This window comes from Macaca mulatta, chromosome 8, assembly GCF_049350105.2.
Source record: "Macaca mulatta isolate MMU2019108-1 chromosome 8, T2T-MMU8v2.0, whole genome shotgun sequence".
Lineage (NCBI taxonomy): Eukaryota > Metazoa > Chordata > Mammalia > Primates > Cercopithecidae > Macaca > Macaca mulatta.
Window position 1 is genome coordinate 69515217 of NC_133413.1, and position 16355 is coordinate 69531571.

A 16355-nucleotide genomic window follows, 5' to 3' on the forward strand; every position below is an offset into this window, starting at 1 on the left:
CATGACTGCACATTAGAGTCACCTGGTCAGCTTTTAATACCCTGATGCCCAGGTCTTACTCTACACAGTTTAAAGCAGATGCCTAGGGGTGGGAGCCTGGCCTCAGTCACACGCTCTGAACTCTACTCTTCCAACTGGCATTTCGATATCCTGAGAGACAAAACAAACAAGCAAAATTTTTCTGTGCCCAAAGCCTACCCATGGCCATATTTTTCTCCTTTTCACAACTAAACTCCTCCAAATGGTTGGCTGTGCTGGCCTGATGCAACCTCTGCAACCTACTTCAGCGTGCTTTCCTGTCACTTAGCTCTCAATTAGATCTCCACTGGCCACACTGCTGAATCCAGTGGATGCTTGTGTCTCCCCCTTACCTGATTCTCACTGTGAGGTCCCTCTCTCCCACTGGTTCCCTAACATCACCCTCTCTGAGTTCTACTCCTACCTCACTGGCCCTGATGTTTCCAGGATCATTTCAGGGTCATCCTTTTCCACCTGGCTATTAATTGGTAGCATTCCTGATTTGTTTTGCAGTAAACTCCCTTCTCCTGTGAGCGCACTTAGGTAATCTCACACGTAAGCAGGGTTTCCATTACTATCTGTGGGTGGATGGTTGTCAAGTTCATGTTTCCCCTGAGTTTTGCACACACAGAAACAACTGTTATTGACATCTCTATTTCCAAGTCTCAAAGATATTTCAAACTTAAGTCAAGCTTATTTAGTTCTGTATATTTCCATTCATAGCATGTATCAAACTTGTAATGATACAATAATGTATGTGGTTGTTAGATCTACTCCTGTCTGCGTGTAGGCACTATGAAGGCACTGGTTTTGCTCACTAGCACATATCATGGTGCTACCTGATACGTGATACATAGTAAATGCTTAACATTTGTTATAGTAGTAATAAAAATAATAATGCAAAATGATAATATTTTGTAAACACGGCCATTCTTACATTCACAATCATAAAATATTTATTTAAAAGGAGAAAAAAGGAGCCAACAAGATCCACAATGAAGAATATTAAAGATAGAGTGGTCTAGGATACAGGCTTTCAGTTATAAGATGAATAAGTTCTGGGGATCTAATATACAGCACAATGGCTATAGTGAATACTGTGTTGTATACTTGAAATTTGTTAAGAGAGCAGGTTTAAAGCATTCTCATTTAAAAAAAAGTGAGGTGACAGATAGGTTAATTAGCTTATTGTAGGTAATCATTTCACAACGTACACATATATCAAAACATCATGCTGTACACTTGAAATACATACAACTTTATTTGTCAATTATACCTCAATAAAGCTACAAAAAGAGTAATCCTCATATTTCATCAAAGATTGAGAGAAATCGGGAACAAAGTACAGAAATAAGTGAATGCTTATTCATATGGAATATTACCTAGACTCATTTTAAATTTTAATTAAAAAATTAATGATCTGACACATTGAAATCTCCATGATTACAGATTATATCAATCTTTCTGGAAAATAATCAAATGTCAATCATAGAGATAAATTTCCTATCATGCAATTTAAACGCTCTTATTAAAAGATTTCCCCACATTATTTAAATAGTTTTTGTGATGGTTAATTTTAGGTGTCAAGTTGACTGGATTAAGGAATTCCTAGAGAACTGATAAAGTATTACTTCTGGGTGTGTCTGTGAGGGTGGTTTCCAGAGGTGACTGGGGTGAGTCAGCAGACTGGGTGGGGAAGATAGACCCTCAATGTGGCCAGGCACCCTTTAATAGGCTGTGGTCCTAGATAGAACAAAAAAGACAGAAAAAAGACAACTTTCTCTCTCTCTCTCTCTCTCTCTCTCTCTCTCTCTCTCTGTCATACATGTGCTCTTTGTCTTTCTGCTTTCTACCATGGGATGACACAGCAAGAAGGCCCTTGCCAAGGGCCTCTTGAGCCTCTAGAATTGTAAGAAATATATCTCTGTCCTTTGTAAATTACCGACTTTCAGGTATTCTGTTACAGTGGCACAAAATGGTGTAAGAGAATTTCCTTCCTTCATTGTCCAGAATTTTGTTTGAACCACTGATCATCATGCTTACCTCCTTTTTAAGTTGGTATTTGGACAGTATGGTACAGGCTTTAGATCTAGTGGATGTGTGATTCCTTGCTGTAACAGATAGGAGGACAGTCATCCTCTTGCATTTGACAACAGGCCCTACTTTTAGAGATGTCCTGAAGAAGCAGGAGAACTTGTTACTGCCAGTAAGAGGCGCTCAATCGTACGAAAACCACCAGTTATCATTTTGAGGCAATGGATAGCAACCCTATAGAAAACGCTAAATAATTCCACGCAGCCAATCCATTTTGTTAGTTGCCTGGAGGCTTTACCTATTTTCCTGGTTTGTCCTGGAGGGCTAGCTGAATGCAATGTTGCTTAAAGTTTTGTTTAATAGAAGCAAGTATTTCATGACTTCTGCCTCCACACTTTCAAGGCTCAGGAGACATCATTTATGCATTAGGGAGTGTAACTCTGGGGCTTCCATTGTATATCTGATTGAGTACCTGAGAGGCACTAGACTGTAAAGCTATGGTGTTGCCCCCCATTAAAGCAGACTACCAGTCAGTCTTATCAGATCACACCATCTTTGTCTTTGCCATGCCTAAAAACAAGAACATATTGATCTGCTTTCAGTTAACATCACACTATGCCTTCCCTTTAAATACTCATGCTAACCTTGGTTGGAATTTTCTGCCATGCAAGAAAACTGGCATCTGAGAAGAACAATCTAAAGGATATACATAAAATATTCATTACTCAAGATTCACTGCCTCTCCTTCAATAACTAAACTAGATCACCACAGTTAGATTCTTGGATCATAATATTCTGACCATTTATAAAATTGCCCTCATAGAACTGAACCATATCTAAGACAATGCCCTGACTTCCACTGAAGATTTACATAAGGGGAAAAACTATGCATGAAAGATCTCTATTTTTTATGAGATAAAATGTACTTTGGAGGGAATTGTTTATTATATTGCTCAATGTTCTTGTATCAAGGACTAGTAAGTATTCATAATATCTTTGCTCTTTAGAATAGTTTTGTTGTAGTTTGATCTCTCATGTACCCAAGTAGTTGGGTTTTGCTCTATGGAATATAAAGCTGTTTGTCTTAGGAACACTGGGCATTGCCCCCTGATCTGTGGGGATCTTATTTTTTATTTTTTGTTTTTCTTGTGCGGAAAGGATGCAGAAATGAGCTGCCATTTTAGATTCTGTGTGATGAACTGGGAATTTGTAAGGTCTACTTTTGGAAGTAGCTTCATCACATGTGTGAAAAACACATGATCACTGTTGTGTCCAAAGCCTCCTTGAAGACAGAAATGCTGCTGTAATTTGGATCCATTTTCATGTCAGTAACGGATGCACTTTGAAAGATACTTGGCTCTTATGACCACAAACTATTTGGAATAAACACAATGATGATAAATATGACTGTGGTAGAAAAATTAGCTAAATGGATTTATAATCTGTCCCTGGACCTTAATTTTGAGTATTGTCTGGATCCTGACTTTTTGCATAGATGGATGGAAACTTATAATTTTAAATCCTAACTTTCCGAAAGGCCTTGACTTTTAAAGTCTAGAGTACACTGTCTCGTAAAATTTTCTAGGATGATAGATATGCTCTCTGCCCTGTCTAAAAGGGTAGCTGCTAACCACATACGGCTCTAGGCCACTTGTAATGTGGCTAGTACAACTGAGAAATTGAATTTCTAAATTTAATTTTAATTGGTTAAATTTAAATGGAAGCAGTCACACATGACTAGCAGTTACTGGATTAGACAGTACAGTATTTTGTACAGGACACTGCTTGAGAGTACATACCGTATTTGTAAAGTTACCAGGGTTCTAAGACTGGAGAGTTAAATTTTATTCCATCATAATCTCTAGAATATGGAAGAAACCATATAATGCAAAAATGTGAGTTTCTCACGATGACAAGCACATTGAAAGTAAGGAGCAAGTCCCATTAATCTTCACATCCTTCATAGCATCGGTACAGTGTTTTACATGCAATGGATCATTCTACATTTCTGCTCTGGTATTCTATAGCACCGGGCAAAGGCTTAGACTTATGAGGCAAAGAAAATTTGAAATACACATAAAAATTGTATGAAAATCATAGCAACTAAAACATGGATGAGCTGAGGCCCTAAATGTCACCCTGATTACCCACAGACTGATTTCACCATCAGTTAAAGCACTGATGAATACATAAGTGCACAAATACCTAAATAATTATTATTCATAAATAAATATTACACATAAGTTTTACACAGATACATGGGCTTCATGTAACTTACTCGTAAGACATAGATTTATTTCTCAAATCCCTAGAGGTGCCCGAAGGTTTCTGGTAATTCACCCCTGTCATGTCTTATTGGTTAATTATAGAGATGTATTTAACTTATTTATCACAAGAAAACAATAATCTTTCACTTTAAAAAAGCATGTGCTAACGGTGTTGCTTAGATAATAGTATTTCTTAAGAAGCCAGAGCACAGGAGATAAGACTACCAAGGAAAGAGAATCACTGATATTGAAATGTCCCTGGAGAAGTTAGAAACGTCTATAAGCATATTTAAAATAAACTGCCGCGGTCCCAAAGCCTTTAATGGAGCTGGGAGAGCTGTTTAATGCACACTATCTTGCAGTAATCGCTGTAGTTTAAAATAGATTTTAATCAAGCACCATCTGCATAATAGGCTGAACAAACAACATAGAACTCCACTTATAACTCTTATCATATAAAGTAAATATTATAAACTCCTCTCCATAGAAACAGGGCATATAACAGCACTTTTTGTGATGTTTCAGTGAGTGAAAATTTTGCTACTTAAATTCATTCTCTCTTTTCTAAACTATGCCATCTAAAATCCCCTTATGAGAATAAATTCAAATAAGCATGGAAAGTAAGTCATCTAGTTACTGTGAAATCAGCAAGGCTGTAATACTTCTTTCATTTTACAATTGGGTTTATTATTATCTTTAATAACGATATGCTCTATGACTCAAAACATCAATTATAGAAAAATGCATATGAAGTGCTATACTTTTGAAATGATTCACAAGTGTGGGGCATTGTATCAGTGTCATAGTTTGTAAAGCAATTTCATTTTTAAGGATCTTTGATTCTGCCAAACATAGCTGAGTATGACTTTTGAATGAGTTCAGCAAAGGCACTCAGTGGCCTTATGTGAAATAGGAAGTTTGGGCTAATGTCCAGAAAAATCACTTTAAAGTGAGAAAAAAGGTTGGTTGTTATTTTATATACCTACTGGTTAAGTTTATCAATTTTATGAGATCCACTTGATCTTTTCTAAATTTGCTGATGTAGGGAAATATGTTTACTTCTTATTCTTTTGGATTGAGGGCTTTTACAGGCTTACAGAGAAGGCAAGCTGTTGAGGTGGCGTCCCACTGAATAAAATGCCAGGCGGCTATGTTAAGTCTCATTTTGTTTTTATTCCATAAATGAATAAAGTATGCTCAGTCATCTAGGGTATGTCTATATCCTGGCATAATTATTACTTGAATAAATTTCAGGAAAGATGATTTGGAATCAGGTACTAACTGTCTGACTAAATTTTATCATTTTCTCCTGAACTAGTTTATTAGGCTCAGCCTTAACAAATAGGATACATTTATTTTAAATAAATAAGAGGCATACATTAGTTTAATTGCTGTGGTCTAATAAATTCTTTAAAAGTATCATACACATTATACTATATAAAGTGAACAGTTACAATATAAGCACAGTTCAATGATGAAAATACCAGACTTCAAGTCCCAGTTTTAAGTATTCTGTCCCACTGCTAGTTAGATAAAGTGACGTGACATTTGGTTCTAACACTGTTTGATTTCACTTAATATTTGTAGAAACCTGTCTGTTCCTCATTTCTACTTTATTCCAGGAGTCTTCTTGTCTTCAGAGCAGTGGTAAATAAAAACTCCTACTCTCAAGGCTTATTTAATTGCTGCTCTAGTGATTTATCCTATTTGCTTTGAGAAAAAAACCTCCTGCTTCTGTCTAGTGTGGCAGAGCACATGCATTGATGAACTAGCAAATTAGTCACAAACTCTTAAAGGCAAAAACTAAGCGAACTCAGAGAAGACGCAGCGTATTAAAGGCAATTCTCATATTGAAGATACTGTTGAACCTCGTGTGAATTTGAGTTAAGAGTGCAATAGACAGAAGACAAACACCATGCCTGGCCAAAAGCAAGATGTTTAATGGGAGAGGTCCTGTTAAAATCAAGAGGTAAAAGAATTAGACCGTCAGTGCAAGGGTGAAGTAACATTCCCTTGTATGTGACCTACTGGAACATGCAAGAATGGCTGCTCTGGAACTTTGATACAAATGAAGAGTGGAACAAAATCTCTTGTGTTCATTCACAAACAAAAGCCAGCATTTGCAAGATTTGTAGCCTGAACATACACTTTGTGGGTGGTCTAAAAAATTCAGGCCAAGTGTGGTTCTTGATTGTAATGGTTCAAAATATGTGGCAGAAACAAATATAAATCATCCCAGGAGAAATCACTTTTAAACAAGCTCTAAAAGAATTCTTACAAAGTTCTAATACATATTAATTCTCATTTCAAAAGTACGAAAAGCAAAATGAAACAAGCTGTTAAAACCAACATATTCAGACTTCAGAATACTTCATGTATTGAAATTAGCAAAAGAAGCTATAAAACAAATATGTTTAACATGCTTAAAAGAATAAAAGAGATTAAATACATGGGTAAAGAGCAAGCAACTATAAAAAGAAGTCCAAACTCATTTGAGAAGGAACCAAATGAAACTAAAAATATAAAATATTTGAGATTAAAACTGCAATAGACCATTTCAGATTAGGTATAGCTGAAAAGAGAATTATGAACTGGAAAATATGTTAATCAGAATGTAATACAGAGGGGCAAGGAAATAGAAAATATGAAAAAGTTGTGGAAAGGAGAAAGTCTAATATTCATCCCCTCAGAATAACAGCATAAGAAGGGAGCAAGAATGGGATAGAGGCAGTATCTGAAAAAAATAAGGAACGAAAATTTCCCCCAAATTGCTGACAGACAGAAATGATTACAATCAGAATGCATGCAAAGAAACCCATACATATCACCGTGAAGCTGCAGGACACCAAAGACAAGGGAAGATCTCAAAAGCAGTCAGAGAGTAAAGTCAGGTTACTTTCAAAGGAAAGACAGTAAGACAGTAAATCCTCAAAAGCAATAGTGAAAACAAGGATTCAGTGGAATAATATAATATCTTCAAAATGCTGAAAGAAAATAACTGTCAATCTAGAATTCTATACCCAGCAAATGTGTTTTTTAAGGTAAGCATGTTACCTGCAGACCTTCATGAAAGAACATTTTAAAGGCATAAAGAAAAAGATGTCAGGTGAAAGAAATATATAGGTGAATAAATCCAAAGGAAAAATAACTTCATAAAATAATTAAAATAGCGTTTCATGAAGTTTATTCAGCTACAGAATTCAATTAAACTATAGTTAGCATGAACAACAATAACAGCCCCCAGTAAAAACTGAACAGAAGGTGTATGGAGTTAAAGTAATCTAAGAAAGAAGGTAAAGATACTGGTAAATTTTAGACTTTTATATAGTTGTATTCCAGGGACAGCTACTGAAAGAAGAGAAAGAATATAAAATCTCTAATCTCAAAACGGGAAATAATGTAATGAGAAAAATAAGAGCAATCTTAAAGAAGATGAGGAAAAAAAGAAACATAAAATATTTGCGGCATAAACAGAAAGCAACATACTTAGAAAAATAAGCCATTTTCATATTTATATTAATGTAAATGTAGTAAAGGTTTCATTTTAAAGTAAAAGCTCATTTAACTACATGACATTTATAAGAGACAGTCAGATAAAACATGGATATTTTCAACACAAAAGCAGAAAGTAAAAGGATAGAAAAATATATAATGTGATTCTTAACCCATAATTTCCTTAAAGAGAAAACTGTGCCAAAAATATACGTGTAATGCCAGATACTTTTTGTGTCTTAAAGTATCTCTTATATTACAAATACGGGATTACAGGCTTAGAATCGCAAGCTGCCTAAGTTTGTGTTTCTTTGATGCTTTACTGTGTCTCATTTATGACTTAAGGCTGTCAACACAGTTTCCTAGCAATCAAAATCACGGGTAGTGTTTATAAGGTGATAATTTATTTTACTGATGTATTTACAATATTCCTCTCTGTCAAAACAGACTTATTTCATTTAATTGTTCAATTAGATGAGCTGGAATCAATATGTAATTGCTTAAAGACAGCACAAAGTGTTAAGAGGAAAGCTTTAAAAGCTTTTTCTGGTGTGGAACTAAATATTCTTTTTTAGTTCACTTGTTAGAAATGATTTAAATGATCTTTTTGACTTAATGCTATTTCACATTTAACTGGAGCTGTTGCACTACAACTTTCCACATAAATCCTACTCATATGTAAAGGGAAAAATCCAGTTTAATCCTTAACTGTAATGAAGAATGCTTTAACATTTTCATCAGAGGATTTTTCTAGCTTAAATAAATATAATAATATAACTCAAATAAATGAATAGGAGGATTTGAATTGGAGACAACGTGAAGAACAGTGTATAGAATTGGAATGAAGGGTGACTTTTCTTGAGATGGAAAATACACTTAAACTTCACATGACTTTGTGTCAATGTTTGTGCAGATAGAAAAGTCATTTTAATGGATGCAGTCTTAGAAATCAATCCCTAAACTTTCATGCATCGATAATTCAATAATCTATCATTATAGAATATGAATTTTACTATGCAATGCTGACACAGTCCACTAACGAAGAATTATAAATTATTTCAAGATGTGGATATTGAATGATTGGAGAGGACACCCACTGGCAAAGTTTCATATCAGTATGGAAACATGTAAATTCATGTTTTAGCAAAATTATAAAATATGGACCTAACAGGTTAATAGCAAATGGCAGAACCCATGAATGTTAATGAATTTCAGATTTCTACCTACTCTTCTACTCATACAAGTGGAAGACTGTGAAAAATGTTATTGTAATTAGGAATAATGCAGTATACAATTTACTGTCAGAGGATGTTACTAATTTTGCATTTAATTTCCTGAAATGTCAGGAATGAATACTGATAAAGACACAATCCAGATACACAAATTGATCTTTACTATGAGAGTACATTAATTTTTCCCCTTACAATAAAGTACATATCATCTGTGTTTAGCAAATTGATTTGAATTATTCATGCATAATCAACATCTAAATCACTGTCCACAAACAAATTATTGGTGTTCACATTTGGGTTCAGGTACTCATTGGCCATTAGGTGTAATCTAACAGCCAATGAGTACCTGGAGCCATTGGAATAACCTGTATTTTCTGAAGAAAATTATTGCCCTGGAAATGGTCAGCTAAAGGCAAGGCTTTCAGCAGCCCAGTCAATTATTTATGAATATCAATTAGATTCCTCCTGCCGTTTCACCTAACTCATGAGAGGCTGACTCACTGACAACAGGGAGAGATGGTAAGGATGGAGGGACTGGCTTGGGCAGTGTTAGGTTCTGCAGCTGTTCTAAAACGTACTTGGGATTTGTTTCAGTCAGGTATGGTAAGACAGAAGACAAGGAAATGATGATTGTGAGGAAGAAGTTTCCACTCATAGATCCCTGAAAAGAGGAGGCACAGCACAGCATAGCACACAGGGCCACATAGGGAACTACCCAGGTTGGTCAGGAGACAGAAAGAGGGAGAAGACAGAGCATGCCCTGAGCCTTTACTGGGGATTTTGTGGGCAGGAATGGGCAAAGCAGGCTGGCATGCTGAGTAAGCCTAGGACTGGATAGTTTGAATAACTTTGGTGGGCTATGGGCTATAAGGAGTGATCCCTAATTGTCTGACACTTGGCCTAGGGGTGATGTAGGGCAGAGGGAACACTGGCTTGGTATGTGAGAGTTTTTAAAGGAGATGTTTGGGATGCAGCTGTGAATTGTTGGCATGTATACAGAAAGGGGGCTAGCAGGAGTGTCGTTTGCAATCTCTAAAAATTAGCTAGCTCTGAATTTCCAGGATTAAGGCTCCAAATGCCAGAACATCAAGAATACAAAAAATAGGAAAATATAGTCAATGCAGCTATCTTATCTTTGTCATCAGGCTAAATAAATTGATGAATCACTATTTATCTAGACTGAAAAAAATTAGCAGAGTTACTAGAAAGTTAACCATGTATATCAGGATTGCACAGTGCTGCTTTTGGTAGCATGTTTATAGTTTAACTTTCCAAAAACAAAATTCTCACAATGGTAAAAAGAAAAAAAAGTGGCTGACATAAAACCCATCTTCTTATTCAGATAACTTAAAAGAATGACTCTGCTGGCGACAGACACACAAATAACCATATTGGCAAGGAGTTAACAAAAGATATTCAATGAATCAACGAGGAATGGAGTCATCTAGTATCCCTGGCACTTACTTTCCACATCCTCAATTTGAAATGGTTGGGTCAGGTGGCCACAAAGGTTTCATCTAACATCATCACCAAACATCTCCTCTCTCTCTCTCTCTCTCTCTCTCTCACACACACACACACACACACACGCACACACACACCCTTCATTGTACCCCAGTATACTGCCTTCTTAAAATGGTACATTGACTATACAGGCCCGAACTTTTGTAGGCGCAAGCAACTTTTATGCTTAACACATCTATATTTAAAGGATTTCTCAGGGACTTTAAAGTGTAATTGGACAAGAAGATGGTTTAATCCAGTTTGTTTGTAACCTCATGCTTCATTAACAAAGCAGGTGTCTCCCACCAATGTTTCACTTGGACGATATAAACTTGTACCCAGCACAGGTCAAAGAAGGTACCTAAGAATGGTCTCCTATAGGTCCTAAAAATAACTTATTCATACCTTAGAGGTATCATCGCCTTCATCTTCATGCACTGAACTGGATGGTGAAGGAGTTGCAGACTTGCTTCCAGGCGGAGATGGTGAGTTATGGGGAACATTGCTTCCTCCCATATTCAAACCAAGTTGAGCACTTAGCTGTGACTGGTTAATGGTAGTCAGCTGGCCATGTGGCATCATTCCTGGCTGCTGCCTGATGTCTGCAGGCTGGCCCCTTGGTCTCATGGCTGCCATCTGAGGATGGGAACTGTATTGAGCTCCTTCTGGGTTTCGTATATCTGGCATCTACAATAAATAAATAAATAAATAGGAAAGGAGTAATTTTCAAAACATGTTTTGGGCAAAAAAGTAATAATTCTTTAGATTTCCAGATGTTCTGCTGAGTCACATACACATTTATTTTATCGGGGTAAAATAATCCTAAAAGTATGTATCACCCTAGAGGACAGCATAAGACTACCAAAAGAATAGAATTTGAGAATTCAGTTAGCATCATACTTCATTACTTGAGATGTGATTAATTAGATTTACAGTCTTTCTATGCTAGTGAAATACAGAAATATATTATTTATATATGTATTTGTGTATTATATCATGATCATATTTATATAATGTAAATTTCAAGATGCTGATGCTCATTAGAGTGTCTGTCAAAATTATTCAATTATTAGTGATTACAACATTCACAGCAATTCATTAAACCCTGTTTGTTTTATCTTGATCATTTAAGAAAGGCTTTGGGAGTTAATAAGTATACTCTTGTACTCAGTTTAAAGTTTTACAGGGTATTACTAGCCAAAATGATCTCCTAACTACCAGATTCAAAACACTGATAGGCTGGTATTAACCAATTGATTGACTATTGAAATGACTACACAGTCAGACTTGAAAGTAAAGCTCTAAAATTGCAAGGTCAACATATTAATCCATTATGCTATCTGAGTCACTGGTTTTTAGCCTTAATGAGACTCACTCTTGTAATTCAAGCAATGAATTTTGTCTCTGCAAGGATTAGAATTAAAAGCATTGGAGGATGAAGCTCTTAAGGTATCTAGAGGTCAAATGTGTTGTATAAGAGGAGTATGGAGAATTTCACTTAACATTTCTCTGGCATTTTCAAACTTAAAATAATGGAGAATATTTCATGGTGCTTATAGGAGCAGCTCAGTTTTTTCATCCCAAGGGGGGGGGGTTGAGGAATTCAGGCAGGTAGAGAGCACACAAAACAAGAGAGAAAAACAAGAAGACTGTGGGGGAAAAAGATCTATGGTTAAAGTTACACGTTGGAAGTGAAAAAGTAATACTGTTATCTTATTCTGTTTCATTAGAAAAGAAAATCCCACAAAGTGTCAGATGTTTGGCAATGACCTGTCTGCAAATGTTGTTGTGACATGAAAATATTGTGAAGGCAAATTAAGTAACCTAGTCATAGGTTCTTGTTTTTGTTTTTATGATAATAAAATCATTTTCCACCATTTTCCCTCTAGTCATTTTACCAATCTAGTTAGATTCACCTAAAACTAAAATTGAGGCTGTCCAGAGTCCCCATATGTGCCCTGTGTTCTTCTCTGGTACACATTTATTGCCTCCACCATGAGGTCTCTTATTAGTCAATTTCACTCCTTTAGATCCTTTCCAACTTTGGTTACTTCTCAGTCTTCAGGCACAGTTCAAGGTATCCTAGACCTCCAGCTGGCCTCATGATTTGTACCTGCCTTTTCTAAGTCTGAACCAACATTTTTTCCATTATCCAAACTGTATTCCTCCAATCCTTCCAAAGTAGTTCAGGATTCTCCCTTCTGTGATGTCCCTCATAAAGCAGCTTTTACTATTCAATGGTACATGCAAGAGCTGCAAAGGCTGTTGGTGACACCGTCGGTCTATGGAAGAGGAACACTGGGAGGGGGTGATGATAGTGCAAGCTTGTTGAATGTTTGTGGAATAAGGATATAAATAATTATAAATGAATAAATGAAGGAGTAAAACCCAAAGAGATCAAATGACTTGACCAAAACCAAAGATAAAACCCACCTCTCCTAATTCCAATCTTTGATACTTCCCACTGTATTAAGCAGCTGATTCAACATTTTACATATTCCATAAAAAAGATTACAGTTAAAGATAATTAAAAATACCTTTTCAAATGTTGTCTACCCAAATCAATAATGGTTTTATCTAGCCCATTCATGTTGCCTTCAGTCACATTTACTAAAATGATTGTTGCCTCTTCTTATATGTACATGTAACTTCTACAATCTGATCTTCTTTATGAAGTAGTACTAGCTTTCACGGATATCCTTAAAGTTGTGCCAAGGACAGAGAGTACCATGAAAATTAGGACTGACTTTTGAAACTACACAGAAGAGACAGTGTATACTAAATTTCTTTTCAGGCCTACTCTCAAAAGTCCTCAAGTCCTATATGTTTTTAGACCTTTAGCATGTAGAACAGCTCCCATTATGGGCACAGAGTAATGGATATCCGTAAGTGGACACTATCCTACAACGGGCAGTCTTCTTTCCCAACCCGGCACCAAATAAAGCACTACTGTGCATATTCCAACTTATATGTTTTATAGCCTTGTAAATGAAAAGCATTTACTAGCAAAATCATACTTCAACTAAATGATCTTTCTAAAAGTATGTAACTAATTGCTATCTTTATTTCTCCTTCACATAAATCCCAAGTTACAAAACACGTACAGTCTGTAACATATCTGTTTTGAGCCCATTTCTTCTCATCCTTTCAGAAATCTTGTGGTTTTAATATATCAGAGAGGATGGTTTCTAAATTAATTTTCATATGGAGTTCCAGATTTATGACTACAACTAAAAGTGTTCCAAAAGCTTGAAGCAATCTTCACTTTATCACACCTTCTCTCCTCCACTGTCTTGCAATCTTCGAAGATGTTTTCTCATGTTAATTTGTGTAGTGGGTAGATCTCTGGGCACTAAAATCTGCATTTCCACCCTTGCACTGGAAGGAGAAGAAGGTGGGTGTGGCTATGGAAGAGTAAAGTATCAATTTGGGAAAGGAAGGTGAAGTACTCAAGAGGGTACCTCTCGTTCCACAGTCTCACCATTAGTTCAACGTATCCTGTCACCAGTGGTGTTAGGTCAGGCAGACAGCTTGAATATCAACTCAAAGCACACTTTTCCTGTGTGGAGCATGGCAAGCACAAATGAGGGAGCATATCTGTATCTTCAGTCCTCAGATGCACTTACAAACAGTGGGATCTTAACATCCATGGCAACATTTCTGAATTAGGAGGAGTATTTCCATTTACCTTATTTTCCTGAAAGGCATTTCAGTATTAATCACTGCCTAATGTATAATATGGGGAAAATTAAACTCGATAAAGTTTGATTACTGAAAATATGAATAATTAGTTAGATCATGCAAATAAGCTAATGTTTTGATTATTGGTTTCCTGCTGTAAAGGTATTGATTGACTACAGCTACATCATGTCAAATACAAACCCTGAAGTAGCAGAATATTATTTCCTGTTAATCACCAATATTTTAAATATATTTTGAACAATTCACTTAAGTCATGCTGAATTGCAACGGTTGTTCTGATTCTTCTCAACTCCTTCACTGACTTCTCTTTTTTCTACAACACCCCACCTCTAAGTGATTCCTTAACATGTTATTCTGAGTCACATTTCTTCCACCCAGATAAAATTTGCCACGGTTTTATTAATGGGAAATGTTCTAAACTAAAATGTACAATTCTGACCCAAATTCCAAGCCTAATTCTGCAACTGCTTGTGAGACATTACTACTTGAACATCATTCTTGCTAGAAATGTGAACAAAGTTTTCTTTCTCAAACCTATTTTTTTTTTCTGTCTGACCAATATCTGCTGATGACACCTTCATCTTCCTTGTCACCTCTACTCAAAATGTTGCCGTCATTTTTGACTCTTTTCTTTTCTACCAAACTCTTGTGAGTTCTGTTGGGTTTACCCTAAAACATCAATTATTTCCATCTGCCCTTCCACCCATTTCCACACCCATTCATCTATCTAGGCCTTCATTACCTTTTCACTTGCAATAGCTGCTTAACTAAAATCGGTCTCTTTACATCTACCCCAAAGAGTGGTACAAAATTAATCTTCATGAGCCATGGGCTCAACAATTCTCTAATGACATCTGTCCCCCAAATTAAATACAAACTCTTCAGCATGACACGAAACCTTCCAAATGAAACTCACGCCCTATAACCATCCCTCATCTACTCTATTGTTCAGTCAAACCCAATTAATTGCTTCTTTTTTACCTAAATCTCTCTCCCTTAATCATGTGTCTTTGTTTACGCTGCTCTGTCATTATTCAATTACCATTTTCCGAGAATTTGCTGTCTAAAGTTGTTAAAAAGAGGGGAAAAACCCCCATAGTTTGCTCAGTGATTTGTGGTTTGCCCAGTACTTTTACTTATTGATCCTTATAACTTCCCTTTGAGGGAGCCATGTAGGAAGAGCTGCTTTGCACAAGCCCACAGAGAGATTAAATGATCTCAGATCTTTCTATTAGCAAAGACTGAAGTAAAAATGAAATATACTTTTTTTACATACTTGTACTTTTCCCACAATTCCATGATGCCTTTACCATCTTCATATATCCAAACCCTAAACATATGTTAAAGTCAAGTTCAAAAGTCAGCTTACCTATAAAGTTCCAAGAACCTTCTGATTCTGAACTGCCAAAGCATTTTGTTTATACTTTCTTTATGGGATACCACTTTAAAATTTATTTCTCTAATGTGTATTGTATCTACCTTCTAGATAGTAATCTCCTTGATTAGTTCATGACTAATGCATTTTTCAATCCCTCTTGAGATATCTTTTAGTTAAATGGTATTCTAAATATTCAAAAATATTTGCTGTGTCAGTGTGTAACTAAGGGAATGAATTCATCAGTATAAACTGACTTTAACCAGTCTGATGATTTTTCTTTTTTCCTGGGAACTTCTTAGTCACAAGATGAAAATATTTGATTAATGTCCGTTTCCCTTAGTGGCAGAAACCTCAAGCTACCCTCCTACACTCATTTTCCTTTTGTGCTGAAAAATGGGCCCCTCTAGCTGGCTCAAGGAGGACATTTGTAGCTTCCTTTGCAGCTATGCATGGCCCTGTGACAATGAAATGTAAGTGGAATCCTTGTGTGGTGCTTGCAAGAAGTCTCGTTGAAGGGAAGGGCTCACCTTCCTTTGTTTTTCTCTAGTTCCTGCTGGCAAAAACGTGGAGATGATGGAGAGAGCTAGGGAAAATGTCTTGGACCAAGACATGGCACCATAAGGACGCTGAAGGCACAAGAAAGGAGCCTGAGGGTGTGATTATTCTGGAACCTGGACAACCTACTTACAGTGGGAGTGAAAGGGAAGTAAATGTCTGTCATCGTAGAAT

At 36.2% G+C, this 16355-nt stretch overlaps 1 protein-coding gene across 1 annotated transcript in view; it reads right to left on the reverse strand.

Annotated features, from left to right (window-relative positions):
- Window positions 1–16355, reverse strand: part of TOX (thymocyte selection associated high mobility group box) — a 310963-nt gene that overhangs the window by 33405 nt on the left and 261203 nt on the right. Inside the window, 1 exon segment of the mRNA NM_001261489.2 lies at window positions 10952–11233. Within this exon segment, the coding sequence (NP_001248418.1) occupies window positions 10952–11233 (282 nt within the window).